Raw genomic sequence first — 17960 nt, 5'->3', positions numbered from 1 at the left:
ATCTCAAACATAAATACATTTTGATTTGTTTAACACTTTTTTGGTTCCTACATAATTCCATGTGTTATTTCATAGTTTTGATGTCTTCACTATTATTCTACAATGTAGAAAATAGTAAAACCCCTTGAAATGAGTAGGTGTCCAAACTTTTGACTGGTACTGTATATATATATATATATATATATATATATATATATATATATATATATATATATATATATATATATATATATATATATATATATATATATATATATATATATATAGATATATATAGATATATATATATATATAGTGGGGAGAACAAGTATTTGATACACTGCCGATTTTGCAGGTTTTCCTACTTACAAAGCATGTAGAGGTCTGTAATTTTTATCATAGGTACACTTCAACTGTGAGAGACGGAATCTAAAACAAAAATCCAGAAAATCAAATTGTATGATTTTTAAGTAATTAATTTGCATTTTATTGCATGACATAAGTATTTGATACATCAGAAAAGCAGAACTTAATATTTGGTACAGAAACCTTTGTTTGCAATTACAGAGATCACACGTTTCCTGTAGGACCTGACCAGGTTTGCCACGACCCATCTTCAATGCTCTTACTGAGGGAAGGAGGTTGTTGGCCAAGATCTCACAATACATGGCCCCATCCATCCTCCCCTCAATACGGTGCAGTCGTCCTGTCCCCTTTGCAGAAAAGCATCCCCAAAGAATGATGTTTCCACCTCCATGCTTCACGGTTGGGATGGTGTTCTTGGGGTTGTACTCATCCTTCTTCTTCCTCCAAACACGGCGAGTGGAGTTTAGACCAAAAAGCTCTATTTTTGTCTCATCAGATCACATGACCTTCTCCCATTCCTCCTCTGGATCATCCAGATGGTCATTGGCAAACTTCAGACGGGCCTGGACATGCGCTGGCTTGAGCAGGGGGACCTTGCGTGCGCTGCAGGATTTTAATCCATGACGGCGTAGTGTGTTACTAATGGTTTTCTTTGAGACTGTGGTCCCAGCTCTCTTCAGGTCATTGACCAGGTCCTGCCGTGTAGTTCTTGGCTGATCCCTCACCTTCCTCATGATCATTGGTGCCCCACGAGGTGAGATCTTGCATGGAGCCCCAGACGGAGGGTGATTGACCGTCATCTTGAACTTCTTCCATTTTCTAATAATTGCGCCAACAGTTGTTGCCTTCTCACCAAGCTGCTTGCCTATTGTCCTGTAGCCCATCCCACCCTTGTGCAGGTCTACAATTTTATCCCTGATGTCCTTACACAGCTCTCTGGTCTTGGCCATTGTGGAGAGGCTGGAGTCTGTTTGATTGAGTGTGTGGACAGGTCTTTTATACAGGTAACGAGTTCAAACAGGTGCAGTTAATACAGGTAATGAGTGGAGAACAGCAGGGCTTCTTAAAGAAAAACTAACAGGTCTGTGAGAGCCGGAATTCTTACTGGTTGGTAGGTGATCAAATACTTATGTCATGCAATAAAATGCAAATGAATTACTTAAAAATCATACAATGTGATTTCCTGGATTTTTGTTTTAGATTCCGTCTCTCACAGTTGAAGTGTACCTATGATAAAAATGACAGACCTCTACATGCTTTGTAAGTAGGAAAACCTGCAAAATCGGCAGTGTATCAAATACTTGTTCTCCCCACTGTATACAGGGGCCATGTATCACAAGATCTTGGCCAACAACCTCCTTCCCTCAGTAAGAGCATTGAAGATGGGTCGTGGCTGGGTCTTCCAGCATGACAACGACCCGAAACACACAGCCAGGGCAACTAAGGAGTGGCTCCGTAAGAAGCATCTCAAGGTCCTGGAGTGGCCTAGCCAAGTCTCCAGACCTGAACCCAATAGAAAATCTTTGGAGGGAGCTGAAAGTCCGTATTGCCCAGCGACAGCCCCGAAACCTGAAGGATCTGGAGAAGGTCTGTATGGAGGAGTGGGCCAAAATCCCTGCTGCAGTGTGTGCAAACTTGGTCAAGACCTACAGGAAACTTATGATCTCTGTAATTGCAAACAAAGGTTTCTGTACCAAATATTAAGTTCTGCTTTTCTGATGTATCAAATACTTATGTCATGCAATAAAATGCAAATTAATTACTTAAAAATCATACAATGTGATTTTCTGGATTTTTGTTGAAGTGTACCTATGATAAAAATTAGAGACCTCTACATGCTTTGTAAGTAGGAAAACCTGCAAAATCGGCAGTGTATCAAATACTTGTTCTCCCCACTGTATACACTGCTCAAAAAAATAAAGGGAACACTTAAACAACACAATGTAACTCCAAGTCAAACTGTCCACTTAGGAAGCAACACTGATTGAAAATAAATTTCACATGCTGTTGTGCAAATGGAATAGACAACAGGTGGACATTATAGGCAATTAGCAAGACACCCCCAATAAAGGACTGGTTTTGCAAGTGGTGACCACAGACCACTTCTCAGTTCCTATGCTTCCTGGCTGATGTTTTGGTCACTTTTGAATGCTGGCGGTGCTTTCACTCTAGTGGTAGCATGAGACGGAGTCTACAACCCACACAAGTGGCTCAGGTAGTGCAGCTCATCCAGGATGGCACATCAATGCGAGCTGTGGCAAGAAGGTTTGCTGTGTCTGTCAGCGTAGTGTCCAGAGCATGGAGGCACTACCAGGAGACAGGCCAGTACATCAGGAGACGTGGAGGAGGCCGTAGGAGGGCAACAACCCAGCAGCAGGACTGCTACCTCCGCCTTTGTGCAAGGAGGAGCAGGAGGAGCACTGCCAGAGCCCTGCAAAATGACCTCCAGCAGGCCACAAATGTGCATGTGTCTGCTCAAACGGTCAGAAACAGACTCCATGAGGGTGGTATGAGGGCCCGACGTCCACAGGTGGGGGTTGTGCTTACAGCCCAACACCGTGCAGGACATTTGGCATTTGCCAGAGAACATCAAGATTGGCAAATTCGCCACTGGCGCCCTGTGCTCTTCACAGATTAAAGCAGGTTCACACTGAGCACGTGACAGACGTGACAGAGTCTGGAGACGCCGTGGAGAACGTTCTGCTGCCTGCAACATCCTCCAGCATGACCGGTTTGGGGTGGGTCAGTCATGGTGTGAGGTGGCATTTCTTTGGGGGGCCGCACAGCCCTCCATGTGCTCGCCAGAGGTAGCCTGACTGCCATTAGGTACCGAGATGAGATCCTCAGACCCCTTGTGAGACCATATGCTGGTGCGCTTGGCCCTGGGTTCCTCCTAATGCAAGACAATGCTAGACCTCATGTGGATGGAGTGTGTCAGCAGTTCCTGCAAGAGGAAGGCATTGATGCTATGGACTGGCCCGCCCGTTCCCCAGACCTGAATCCAATTGAGCACATCTGGGACATCATGTCTCGCTCCATCCACCAACGCCACGTTGCACCAAAGACTGTCCAGGAGTTGGCGGATGCTTTAGTCCAGGTCTGGGAGGAGATCCCTCAGGAGACCATCCGCCACCTCATCAGGAGCATGCCCAGGCGTTGTAGGGAGGTCATACAGGCATGTGGAGGCCACACACACTACTGAGCCTCATTTTGACTTGTTTTAAGGACATTACATCAAAGTTGGATCAGCCTGTAGTGTGGTTTTCCACTTTCATTTTGAGGGTGACTCCAAATCTAGACCTCCATGGGTTGATAATTTTGATTTCCATTGATAATTTTTGTGTGATTTTGTTGTCAGCACATTCAACTATGTAAAGAAAAAAGTATTTAATAAGATTATTTCATTCATTCAGATCTAGGATGTGTTATTTTAGTGTTCCCTTTATTTTTTTGAGCAGTATATATATGTATATATATATATATATATATATATATATATATATATATATATATATATATATATATATATATATATATATATATATATATATATATATAAAATTGCTCTCAAAACACCACCTCCAGCAGCATCTGGTCTCCCATCGAGGGACCGACCAGGACCAACCCTGCTTAGCTTCAGAGGCAAGCCAGCAGTGGGATGCAGGGTAGTAATGCTGCTGGCATCATTTCACATTGTCAGCACTTGTTCTGGCAACTGTGGAGTGAACTCAAGGACCCGAGTTTAGTGTTGCCATGGTGACACCCAGCACCTGCACAAGGCTACAACGAAGGACAGACATCATCAGTTTTAGAACTAGACATTATTCAACAGCAACAAAAACTCACACATTCTCTGTTTCTCTCTCTGTCTATCACACACACTCAAAGATTCACACCTTATGATCCTGGCGAGATGAATCTTGTCTTTAGCAGGGTACGGACCGTGAGACAGGAACGCATTCCTCACCGCACGCCCTGCACACGGGAAACTCTGGGAGCAGGACTGACATACACACACACACGTGAGTCAAATAATAAATAGATGTTTTCACAGACGTGTTTCTCTGTGTGTGTGTGTGTGTTTTGACACTAAGAGAACTCTGATGTCAGTGTAACTATTGGATATCGAAACAACATGTGGGTGAAACAGAGACTAGGTGAAACTATGATGTCATCATGTTAACTTGGGTCAAGTACTATCTATATCAGGGCTCTCCAACCCTGTTCCTGGAGACACAAGGTCCTGTAGTTTCACTCCAACCCTAATCTAGCACACCGGATTCTAATGATTAGCTGGTTGATAAACTGAACCACGTTAGTTACAACTGGGGTTGGAGCGAAAACCTACAGGAGGGTAGCTCTCCAGGAACAGGGTTGAAGACCCCTGATCTACATAATGTCAATGTCATCATGTCAAATAGCCTACTTCCAAATATTTGAGGTGTAAAGGCGAGGGGATTTCACACTTTTGGGACTATTCCAGTGGTTCCATCGCACTAATCAAACTGAATCAAGAAAAGAGCACCAAAACAAAGTATTTGACATAAAGTATGTATTTGACCAATTTGTATTTGACTATGAAGTCACGCCACCTCTGTTTGGTGAAACACAAACATTCTTTATTTGCTGACGTGACATAACCTATGCATGTGTGTGTGTGTCTCTGTGTGTGAGCGTGTGCTTGTGTGGGTGTATGTGTGTACCTTCTGAACAGTAGGGCTGGTGCTGGGTCCGGGGATGGTATCCGGTGACTGCTGTAGAGACAAAATCAAACAGTCAGAATACACCGTATTAAAGCACACGTTTCCAGACAGTGTTTGGGTTAGGAGAGAAGTGGAGCACGAAATGCAGCCCACAGACTATCTACAGATCTATAATCTGTCCACATCTATCTCTGTCCCTCCGTGTCTCTCCTCTCTCTTGACAGACAAGGAGGAAAATACAGTCTTCTACCTCTACCTCCACTTCATCATCATATTTCCCCTTTGGACAAAGACATACAGTGAGGGAAAAAAGTATTTGATCCCCTGCTGATTTTGTACGTTTGCCCACTGACAAAGACATGATCAGTCTATAATTTTAATGGTAGGTTAATTTGAACAGTGAGAGACAGAATAACAACAACAAAATCCAGAAAAACGCATGTGAAAAATGTTATAAATTGATTTGCATTTTAAATGAGGGAAATAAGTATGACCCCTCTGCAAAACATGACTTAGTACTTGGTGGCAAAACCCTTGTTGGCAATCACAGAGGTCAGATGTTTCTTGTAGTTGGCCACCAGGTTTGCACACATCTCAGGAGCGATTTTGTTCCACTCCTCTTTGCAGATCTTCTCCAAGTCATTAAGGTTTCGAGGCTGACGTTTGGCAACTCCAACCTTCAGCTCCCTCCACAGATATGGGATTAAGGTCTGGAGACTGGCTAGGCCACTCCAGGACCTTAATGTGCTTCTTCTTGAGCCACTCATTTGTTGCCTTGACCGTGTGTTTTGGGTCATTGTCATGCTGGAATACCCATCCACGACCCATTTTCAATGCCCTGGCTGAGGGAAGGAGGTTCTCATCCAAGATTTGACAGTACATGGCCCCGTCCATCGTCCCTTTGATGCGGTGAAGTTATCCTGTCCCCTTAGCAGAAAAACACCCCCAAAGCATAATGTTTCCACCTCCATGTTTGACGGTGGGGATGGTGTTCTTGGGGTCATAGGCAGCATTCCTCCTCCTCCTCCAAACACGGCGAGTTGAGTTGATGCCAAAGAGCTCGATTTTGGTCTCATCTGACCACAACACTTCCACCTAGTTCTCCTCTGAATCATTCAGATGTTCATTGGCAAACTTCAGACGGCCCTGTATATGTGCTTTCTTGAGCAGGGGGACCTTGCAGGCGCTGCAGGATTTCAGTCCTTCACGGCGTAGTGTGTTACCAATTGTTTTCTTGGTGACTATGGTCCCAGCTGCCTTGAGATCATTGACAAGATCCTCCCGTGTAGTTCTGGGCTGATTCCTCACCGTTCTCATGATCATTGCAACTCCACGAGGTGAGATCTTGCATGGAGCCCCAGGCCGAGGGAGATTGACAGTTATTTTGTGTTTCTTCCATTTGCGAATAATCGCACCAACTGTTGTCACCTTCTCACCAAGCTGCTTGGCGATGATCTTGTAGCCCATTCCAGCCTTGTGTAGGTCTACAATCTTGTCCCTGACATCCTTGGAGAGCTCTTTGGTCTTGGCCATGGTGGAGAGTTTGGAATCTGATTGATTGATTGCTTCTGTGAACAGGTGTCTTTTATACAGGTAAGAAGATGAGATTAGGAGCACTCACTTTAAGAGTGTGCTCCTAATCTCAGCTCGTTACCTGTATAAAAAAGACACCTGGGAGCCAGAAATCTTTCTGATTGAGAGGGGGTCAAATACTTATTTCCCTCATTAAAATGCAAATCAATTTATAACATTTTTTACATGCGTTTTTCTGGATTTCTTTGTTGTTATTCTGTCTCTCACTGTTCAAATAAACCTACCATTAAAATTATAGACTGATCATTTCTTTGTCAGTGGGCAAACGTGCAAAATCAGCAGGGGATCAAATACTTTTTTCCCCTCACTGTAAGAAACTAGTTTGGTACCTAGTAGTGTTGGGCATCAATATTGATAATTCGATATATCGATATTGTTTGATATCGATATGAGCCAGGCATATTGTAATATCGGTTTATCCTTGCTGTTAACCTACACTATTATGTAAAAGAGCATACGTGACTGTTCCTGCAAGCAAAACATCCTCTCACAGACTCAATTTAGCATAGGCCTACTGAACTGCCTGCTTATGGGCCATCAACTGGGTTCCCTTTGTATTCAAACTGGTTGGGTAGGTTAGGCCCCCAGAACATTCACACTTGGTCCAATGGGAAATTAGCAAGCGGTTGTCTGATTTTCACAAAGCTGTCGAAGTGAAGTCCACACAGTTGAAATGTTATTAATTTAAACCGATATAATATCATTACCCATCACTAGTGCCTATTCCCTCTCACACACCTCATCGGTGGCAGGTAGCCTGGCGGATAGGAGTGTTGGGCCAGTAACCGAAAGGTTGCTGGATCGAATCCCCGAGCTGACAAGGTAAAAATCTTTCGTTCTGCCCCTGAGCAAGGCAGTTAACCCACTGTTCCCCGGGCGCCGATGACGTGGATGTTGATTAAGGCAGCCACCCAAACCACTCTGATTCAGAGGGGTTGGGTTAAATGCGGAAGACACATTTCAGTTGAATGCATTCAGTTGTACAACTGACTAGGTAAACCCTTTCCCCTCATCTCCTCCTGGACAGGATAGAAAGCAGAGCTGTGTTGTCACAGAGCCTGAGGCCACTACTGACAGAGACAGGTGAACAAGAGAGAAATATGGAGAGAGAGTTAGATAGCACACGCCAACGTGTTTATCTATGTGATGACTTCAAAGCGAGAAGGGTGTGTGTGTGGGGGTCATTATCTGGTAGAAATGGATTACTCTCAGATTAGAGTACTGAGCGTGGCTAAGAGTTGTAGCTCTGCAAGCTGGGCATACCCAAACAAGGCACATTCACACACAGGGCACACACACCAGAGGTCTTCTCAGGTCTAAAAAGTTGGACCTGAGGACAATGAGACCCGGATTTCTCTTTTAAAAAGGGAACCCAAAAACAATCAGACCCGGACCCGGCGACAACCAGACCTAACGGGTCCCGGTCTAGACCAGACCCGATTGAACCCGAGTGACAAATAATTATGTTATCAGCAAAGTTGCTCTTCTGGTTAACGAATAGGTTGGCTAGGCCTTCTATAAGTCAATAAATTCACTGTACATGCTGACCACCGCCCACGTTGCAAAATACATTTGCACATACATGTTATTCAATCCTTTCATCCAAACTGCTTGCGCTCGTCAACGAGCGTCTGTGTAGCCAGGCGCAAAAATAGAACTTGGATCTATTTTAGCACCTGGCTACGCAGACGCTCATTGACGCGAATGTAAGTCCTGCATCTCCCATCTCCTCATTGGTTTTTAGGAGCATATAACCACGTGGGTGATTGAAAGATCAAATCAAATTGTATTTGTCATATGCGCCGAATACAACAAGTGTAAACCTTACCGTGAAATGCTTACTTACAAGCCCTTAACCAACAATGCAGTTTTCAGAAAAATATGCATTAAGAAAACATTTACTAAATAAACTATAGTAAAAAAAAAAAATAACGAGACTATATATACAGGGGGTACCGGTACCGAGTCAATGTGCGGGGGTACGAGTTAATTGAGGTAATATGTACAGTACCAGTCAAAAGTTTGGACACACCTAGTCATTCCAGGGTTTTTCTTTATTTTTACTATTTTCTACATTCTATAATAATAGTGAAGACATCAAAACTATGAAATAACACATATGGAATCATATAGTAACCAAAAATGTGTCAAACAAATCAAAATATATTTTAGATTCTTCAAAGTAGCCAGCCTTTGCCTTGATGAAAGCTTTGCACACTCTTGGCATTCTCTCAACCAGCTTACCAGTTTACATATTTGCAGAAATCCATTCAGGTGTATTTTGTGGCTTTTGGCGAATGCGTTCTAATGATCTAAAGTCGTGCTGTTGCAAATGCCTGTAAACACACAGTCCAGTTCAAAGTGAATGATGGCAGGCCCGTGTGGCAAATGGCCTCTTTGTATAAAGGCCTACTGTAGCTCGGATTGACTATTGCGCATCGGTCTGTGTAGACTCCGGTCCTGGACAAGACAGATGTTTTTATTCGGTTTTATTTACTGCAGTGTCTATTAATTGTCCAAACGCACGGCCGCTTTCTCACTCTATATTGCTATAGAATATTCACAAATGCCTTAGTATGCGTAATTCCCAAACATTCTAAGAATTTATGAAAACGTGAAAATGACCATATCTAAGTGGTCGCTTGTCAGAAAATGTTTAAAAAAGTGTCATATTCTTCCTGGGGGTGTATATGAACTGATTTTAATAAGATGTAATGTTGCTAAAATGCTGTCAGTTCCACTTTAAATGCAACAATGTTTCACACACAAGTTATTTTCAGAGATGGCTAACAACAGCAAGCGCGCTGCAATAAAAAACACTGTTCCACTCACCCGTTAATGATAATTTGAAACTTCTTGTTGAAAGTTATTCTTGAAAAGGGAGAAGCTACCAAATTAGCAACAACATCCTCTTAGATAACACCTGCTGTAAACGCTGCAAACTAGCCGACAACAAAAGCTAGCTAACTAGACCGTGGAAAAACTACTGCTCGCTATTGCGCAGTGACCTGTTGGCCTTCACAAATAATTTTCCATACGTTTTCTAAAAATGGTCCCACCCATTAAGTCAAAATGTGATTGGTTGATTCCACTGTCACTCCAAAATGTTGCCCTAATACAGTTGAATGGCAGATGCCTTTATCTAGCTTCTGATGGCCTAGCCAATGGCTGACTTAGCTAGCTAGATTGATCTCCCCAGAGACCCCCAAAAAATATCCTGATTGGATCTTTTTCTCTCTTCAGGGTTAACCCTTTCCTTTCCAACAAAAACGGAAGAAATTAAAATTAGAACATCATTGAAAATAATAACAGAATTATCATTATTATAAAACTCAGCAAAAAAAGAAATGTCCTCTCAGTCAACTGCGTTTATTTTTATGTGTAAATATTTGAATGAACATAGCTAGATTCAACAACTGAGACAAACTGAACAAGTTCCACAGACATGTGACTAACAGAAATGGAATAATGTGTCCCTGAACAAAGGGAGGGTCAAAATCAAAAGTAACAGTCAGTATCTGGTGTGGCCACCAGCTGCATTAAGGACTGCAGTGCATCTCCTCCTCATGGACTGCACCAGATTTGCCAGTACTTGCTGTGAGATGTTATCCCACTCTTCCACCAAGGCACCTGCATGTTCCCAGACATTTCTGGGGGAATGGTCCTAGCCCTCACCCTCCGATCCAACAGGTCCCAGACGTGCTCAATGGGATTGAGATCTGGCTCTTGGCTGAACATGGCAGAACACTGACATTCCTGTCTTGCAGGAAATTACGCACAGAACTAGCAGTATGGCTAGTGGCATTGTCATTCTGGAGGGTCATGTCAGGATGAGCCTGCAGAAAGGGTACCACACAAGGGAGGAGGCTGTCTTCCCTGTAAAGCACAGCGTTGAGATTGCCTGCAATGACAACAAGCTCAGTCCGATGATGCTGTGACACACCGCCCCAGACCATGACGGACCCTCCACCTCGATCCCGCTCCAGAGTACAGGCCTCGGTGTAATGCTCATTCCTTTGACGATAAACGCGAATCCGACCATCAACCCTGGTGAGACAAAACCACGACTTGTCAGTGAAGAGCACTTTTTGCCAGTCCTGTCTGGTCCAGCGACAGTGGGTTTGTGCCCATAGGCTACGTTGTAAGGACCTGCCTTTCAACAGTCCTACAAGCCCTCAGTCCAGCCTCTCTCAGCTTATTGCGGACAGTCTGAGCACTGATGGAGGGATTGTGCGTTCCTGGTGTAACTCAGGCAGTTGTAGTTGTCATCCTATACCTGTTCCGCAGGTGTGATGTTCGGATGTATCGATCCTGTGCAGGTGCTGTTACACGTGGTCTGCCACTGCGAGGACGATCAGCTGTCCGTCCTGTCTCCCTGTAGCGCTGTCTTAGGCGTCTCACAGTACGGACATTGTAATTTATTGCCCTGGCCACATCTGCAGTCCTCATGCCTCCTTGCAGCATGCCTAAGGCACGTTCACGCAGATGAGCAGGGACCCTGGGCATCTTTCTTTTGGTGTTTTTCAGAGTCAGTAGAAAGGCCTCTTTAGTGTCCTAAGTTTTCATAACTGTGACCTTAATTGCCTACCGTCTATAAGCTGTTTGTGTCTTAACAACCGTCCCACAGCTGCATGTTCATTAATTGTTTATGGTTCATTGAACAAGCATGGGAAACAGTGTTTAAACCCTTTACAATGAAGATCTGTGAAGTTATTTGGATTTTGACTAAATATCTTTGAAAGACAGGGTCATGAAAAAGGGACATTTCTTTTTTTGCTGAGTTTATAATTATAATGATTATTTTATAAATACTTAGCCCTCTCTGAAGGCATAGAAGGCCCATTGTTCCCTACTGTGTTTGGGTTAGTAGTAATTTGTAGACTGGCTCTACTTTCCCTCAGCATGCATTTTGTCACTATTTTGAATGTCTAAAGAATCAATATGTTTTTCTGAAATATGAACACAGAAATAGTGGACATTTTTACTGTTATTATGGTGGTAATTTGACAAAATTACAATCATGGTCTTGAATTGGACTCTCATTTTTCTGGTCTCGGTCTTGACTCTGTCTCAGACCCCTTGTTCCCCTCCCTGTCTCAGTCTTGACTCGGTCTCGTCTCCCCTCCGGTCTTGATCTTGACTCGGACTCGATTTGGTCCGGTCTTGGATCGGTCTCGCTTTAGGTGGTCTCGAACACAACACTGGTAATGGCGCCGAAGGAGATGGCTGCCGTTTTACGGCCCCCTAAACAATTGTGCTGAAGACTGCACTCAATGAGCTGTATAAGGCCATAAGCAAACAGGAAAACACTCATCCAGAGGCAGCGCTCCTAGCGGCCGGGGATTTTAATGCAGGGAAACAAATACGTTCTACCTCATTTCTACCAGCATGTTAAATGTGCAACCAGAGGAAAAAAATACTCTAGACCACCTTCACTCCACACACAGAGATGCGTACAAAGTTCTCCCTCGCCCTCCATTTGGCAAATCTGACCATAACTCTATCCTCCTGATTCCTGCTTATAAGCAAAAACTATAGTAGGAAGCACCAGTGACTCGGTTAATAAGGAAGTGGTCAGATGACGCAGATGCCAAGCTACAGGAGTGTTTTGCTAGCACAGACTGGAATATGTTCCGGGATTCTTCCGATGGCATTGAGGAGTACACCACATCAATCACTGGCTTCATTAATAAGTGCATCGATGACGTCGTCCCCACAGTGACTGTACGTACATACCCCAACCAGAAGCCATGGATTCCAGGCAACATCCACACTGAGCTAAAGGGTAGAGCTGCCGCTTTCAAGGAGCGGGACTCTAACCCGGAAGCTTATAAGAAATCCCGCTATGCCCTCTGACGAACCATCAAACAGGCAAAGATCTCAATACAGGACTAAGATTTAATCGTACTACACCGGCTCTGACGCTCGTCGGATGTGGCACGGCTTGAAAACTATTACAGACTACAAAAGGGAAGCACAGCCGCGAGCTGCCCAGTGACACGAGCCTACCAGACGAGCTAAAATCACTTCTATGCTCGCTTCGAGGCAAGCAACACTGAAGCATGCATGAGAGCATCAGCTGTTCCGGATGACTATGTGATCACGCTCTCCGTTGCCGATGTGAGTAAGACTTTTAAAATAAGGTCAACATTCACAAGGCCGCGCTGACCAACTGGCAAGTATCTTCACTAACATTTTCAACATGTCCCTGACTGAGTCTGTAATACCAACATGTTTCAAGCAGACCACCATAGTCCCTGTGCCCAAGAACACTAAGGTAACCTGCCTAAATGAATACCGACACGTAGCACTCACGTCTGTAGCCATGAAGTGCTTTGAAAGGCTGGTCATGGCTCACATCAACACCATTATCCCAGAAACCCTAGACCCACTCCAATTTGCATACCGCAACAGATGATGCAATCTCTATTGCACACCACACTGCCCTTTCCCACCTGGACAAGAGGAACACCTACGTGAGAATGCTATTAATTGACTACAGCTCAGCGTTCAACACCATAGTGCCCTCAAAGCTCATCACTAAGCTAAGGACCCTGGGCCTCCTTCTGCGACTGGATCCTGGACTTCCTGACGGGCCGCCCCCAGGTGGTAAGGGTAGATAAACACATCTCCCACGCTGATTCTCAACATGGGGGCCCCTCAGGGGTGCGTGCACAGTTCCCTCCTGTACTCCCTGTTCACCCATGACTGCATGGCCAGGCATGACTCCAACACCATCATTAAGTTTGCTGACGACACAACAGTGGTAGGCCTGATCACCGACAACGATGAGACAGCCTATAGGGAGGTCGTCAGAGACTTGGCCGTGTGGTGCCAGGATAACAACCTCTCTCTCAACGTGATCAAGACAAAGGAGATGATTGTGGACTACAGGAAAAAAAAGAGGATTGAGCACGCCCCCATTCTCATCGACGGGGCTGTAGTGGAACAGGTTGAGAGCTTCAAGTTCCTTGGTGCCAAATCACCAACAAACTATCATGGTCCAAACACACCAAGACAGTCGTGAAGAGAGCACGACAAAGCCTATTCCCCCTCAGGAGACTGAAAAGATTTGGCAAGGGTCCTCAGATCCTCAAAAGGTTCTACAGCTGCACCATCGAGAGCATCCTGACTGGTTACATCACTGCCTGGTATGGCAACTGCTCTGCCTCCGACCGCAAGACACTACAGAGGGTAGTGCGTTCTGCCCAGTACATTACTGGGGCCAAGCTTCCTGCCATCCAGGACCTCTATACCAGGCGGTGTCAGAGGAAGGACCTAAAAATTGTCAAAGACTCCAGCCACCCTAGTCATAGAGTGTACTCTCTGCTACCGCACGGCAAGCGGTACCGAAGCGCCAAGTCTAGGTCCAAAAGGCTTCTTAACAGCTTCTACCCCCAAGCCATAAGACTCCTGAACAGCTAATCATGGCTACCCGGACTATTTGCATATTATGGCAAGAACAGCTCAAATAAGCAAAAAGAAATGACAGTCCATCATTACTTTAAGACATGAAGGTCAGTCAATATGGCACATTTCAAGAACTTTGAACGCTTCTTCAATTGCAGTCGCAAAAACAATCAATCGCCATGATGTAACTGGCTCTCATGAGGACCACCACAGGAATGGAAGACCCAGAGTTCTCTGCTGCAGAGGATAAGTTCATTAGAGTAACCAGCCTCAGAAATTGCAGCCCAAATAAATGCTTCAGAGTTCAAGTCACAGACACATCTCAACATCAACTGTTCAGAGGGGACTGTGTGAATCAGGCCTTCATGGTCAAATTGCTGCAAAGAAACCACTACTAAAAGGACACCAATAAGAAGAAGAGATCTGATTGAGTCAAGAAACACAAGCAATGGAAATATGTCCTTTGGTCTGGTGTCTAAATTCGAGATTTTTGGTTAAAACCGCTGTGTGGGTGAACGGATGATCTCTTCATGTGTAGTTCCCACCGTAAAGCATGGAGGAGGAGGTGTTATCGTGTGGGGGTGCTTTGCTGGTGAGACTGTCTGTGATTTATTTAGAATTCAAGGCACACTTAACCAGCATGGCTACCACAGCATTCTGCAGCGATACACCATCCCATCTGGTTTGGCTTTTTGGGACTATCATTTGTTTTTCAACAGGACAATGACCCAACACACCTCCAGGCTGTGTAAGGGCTATTTTACCAAGAAGGAGAGTGATGGAGTGCTGCATCAGATGACCTGGCCTCCACAATCCCCTGACCTCAACCCAATTGAGATGGTTTGGGATGAGTCGGACGGCAGAGTGAAGGAAAAGCAGCAAACAAGTGCTAAGCATATGAGGGAACTCCTTCAAGACTGTTGGAAAAGCATTCCAGGTGAAGCTGGTTGAGAGAATGCCAAGAGTGTGCAAAGCTGTCACTTTTTTGGTTAATACATGATTCCATATGTTTTATTTCATAGTTCTGATGTCTTCACTATTATTCTACAATGTAGAAAATAAAGACAAAAAATAACCCTTGAATGAGTAGGTATGTCCAAACTATTGACTGGTACTGTACATATTACCTCAATTACCTTGACTAACCTGTGCCTCCACACATCGACTCTGTACCGGTACCCCCCTATATAGCCTCCCTCCTGTTATTTAATTGTACTGCTGCTCTTTAATTTTATTTTATTTTTATCTGTTTTTTACTTAACACTTATTTTTCTTAAAACTGCATTGTTGGTTAAGGGCTTGTAAGTAGGCATTTCACTGTAAGGTCTACACCTGTTGTATTCGGCGCATGTGGCAAATACAATTTGATTTGATTTTCTTAAAGTTGGTTGCCAACCGCCATATAAAATCCACAGAAGAACAACAATGAACAAGGATAAAGACTAACTAGGTTTCCCCTCTTTATCAGTGGATTAATTGTCAGAGTAGAGAACATAAGATTTTGTATGACTCTACATGGGTCAAAATTCTACAAAGATCCAGCAAAAAAAGAGGACCATATGCATTTCTGGTAAAATATCAACCCAATGTTTATTTTCCAGGACAAATTAGCCAGCAACAGCAAGCTAGCTAAAAGCTCATTAATGTTTTGTGTGTTTCGACCTGTCCCCAAATGAATATAGTTGGTTCACAGTTGGTTTTGGTATTTTAACCTGCGTGTCATGGAATGCATCAGGTTGGGATAGACAAAATCAACACGCGGAGACGGTTTGGTCAGCATGTTATTAGCATAAAATAAATATGCTATAGGCTATGCAGAGCCGTGGTCGGGTCCAGTCGGCCTATCAGCTGTAGTTACATAAACCCGATGACAATCAAACAGGATCCGACCCGAGGAAAAAGTTTGAATTTTGGACCTGCTCAGGTTCCGGGTTGGGTCTTGGGTGGACCCGTGAAGACCTCTAATACATACACACACACACACACACACACACACACACAAGCTCATCTTGTGTTGCTCTCTGATAGATCCGTAACACAGGGGAGTCAAAATGGAAACATGAAATCAACCACACCACACACACTGCATGACAACGTCCCTTTAGGACAAACACACACTTGACACCCTTACTGTGATCTTTCTACTACAGCTGTTGTCTGACAACACCTCTATAACATACATCACAAGATCTCCATTGCTTTCATCTGTTATACAACTATTAATTAGATTCCTGAACATGTCAGGACAGACCTAATCTCTTGTGTAGTCTCTTTACAGCCTTGCCTACAAACCCTGGGCTCACACATTTGACAGTCACTCAGTTCTTTATTACTGTGTGTGTAGGTTAGGTGTGTGTGTGTCCCTCCCTCCTCCAAGACAAGTCTTAGCAGAGCTACCATACCTTCACACTTCAACACACACACTTGAGGAGAGTTGAGAAACGCCTTTAGTACCACTGTCATTGTCAGATAACATCTTAACTCCCTAGAACCCAAGGGGGCATTACAGTAGGCTACATGAATGGGCAAGTAACATCTCTGGTGAAACTGATTCAAGACTGGACTAAGACGTGTGTGTGTTGCCTTGGCTACTGCAGAGGTACGGCAGCTAAAAACACATTATGGACACATTATGGATGTAACCAGTGAATGGCGGAAGCCTGTAGAGCGCACAGTGCTACAGTGAGATCGTGTGTGAAACAACAGCACATCCAGGTGAATCGTGACAGAGAGAGGAGGTAACTCGACGTAAGGACTAACCAAAACACACACTGAAGGGCCATTTTTCTGTCAATACTCACGCTTTTCTTCCTTAGGTGTAGTCCATGTTTCAACAGTCCCGGTAAATCCCGGATCTTCTGCCTTAGCTGAGCCTGGTCTCGAGCTCCGGTGTTTCGGTTATTCCACCGCCAGCCGCCGACCATACCGTCTTCTCCACTGTGCTCAGAGTCCTCCATGTCTGTCTCTCTCTTTCTCTCTTCTACCCCCGCTCCACTCCGCTCCTCTCCTCTCACACACAGACACACCAGTAACAGTTCATTGTCGCCTCTCGCTTATTCACAGCTACGGCACATTGTCGCCTCTCTCTTATTCACACACACCGACCTGCATCTGTTCTGCAACAGACGAATCGCGCGCCTTAACGACCTACCGAGTATTCGCTGCAGCACGCGACGCTGCTCCACCCCAATGTCCTCCTCCCTTGTACTATCAATGTGTGTGTGTAGGGGAGGGGGACTTGCAGGTCAGAAGAACATGATTGCCTAATTTCCATCTTTCAGTCCTTCAGTAGTCAGGCTTAGAGGAGTCGTACCACCTCGCTAAACATTAAATACATGTTCGACTTAACATATCCCTGTTTTATTAAATCATAATTAGATACATCTTGATAATATTAACACATTTAGGCTGCGTTTTTAATGTTGACAAATGAGGGCCATTGTATAAATGTAGTATTAAAGTGTTGGAATGCTGTCTTTTCTGTGGCATTCAGAAACAAAATGGTGGAAAGGACGGACTGGAGGCTACGTCATCGCCTCACCTGCGGCTCAAATTTCCACAGGTAAACAATGGGCCATTAGGCCACACCATCAGGGTGTGAGAGCTATGAAATGTACTGTAGACCTACATTGCACACACAAGTCTCTGTCTCAGCCGCTCCCTCCCTCGCACACACACACACACACACACACACACTGAGTGAATGGGCTGAAGTCAAAACAATAGGCCAATATAGAGTGTGTTGTATAACTGAGATGTCATGTGTGTTATCCTGATAAGAGTCTTAATGTCACATAATTGGCCCCTTTCAGCCACTCTGATTATACTAACACACACAGCCCATTTCTGGTTTATGTAAGTGTATTAGAGTGTTTCACCCTACATACTCTCTGTGTCTCAACGTTGTCC

The 17960-nt window shown here is 44.4% G+C and overlaps 1 protein-coding gene across 1 annotated transcript in view; it reads right to left on the bottom strand.

Moving 5' to 3' along the window:
* Positions 1-17272, bottom strand: part of rapgef5a (Rap guanine nucleotide exchange factor (GEF) 5a) — a 52114-nt gene extending 34842 nt beyond the window's left edge. Inside the window, exons 1-3 of the mRNA XM_084157927.1 lie at positions 16853-17272; positions 5049-5099; positions 4242-4348 (exon numbers count right to left, since the gene is read on the bottom strand). Of these exons, the coding sequence (XP_084014053.1) occupies positions 4242-4348; positions 5049-5099; positions 16853-17008 (314 nt within the window). The 5' untranslated portion in view covers positions 17009-17272. The remainder of the gene's footprint in view (positions 1-4241; positions 4349-5048; positions 5100-16852) is intronic.
* Positions 17273-17960: the final 688 nt, after the last annotated feature.

This window comes from Coregonus lavaretus (assembly GCF_964263955.1).
Source record: "Coregonus lavaretus genome assembly, chromosome: 3".
Classification (NCBI taxonomy): domain Eukaryota; kingdom Metazoa; phylum Chordata; class Actinopteri; order Salmoniformes; family Salmonidae; genus Coregonus; species Coregonus lavaretus.
This window is presented reverse-complemented; position numbering and strand designations above follow the sequence as displayed.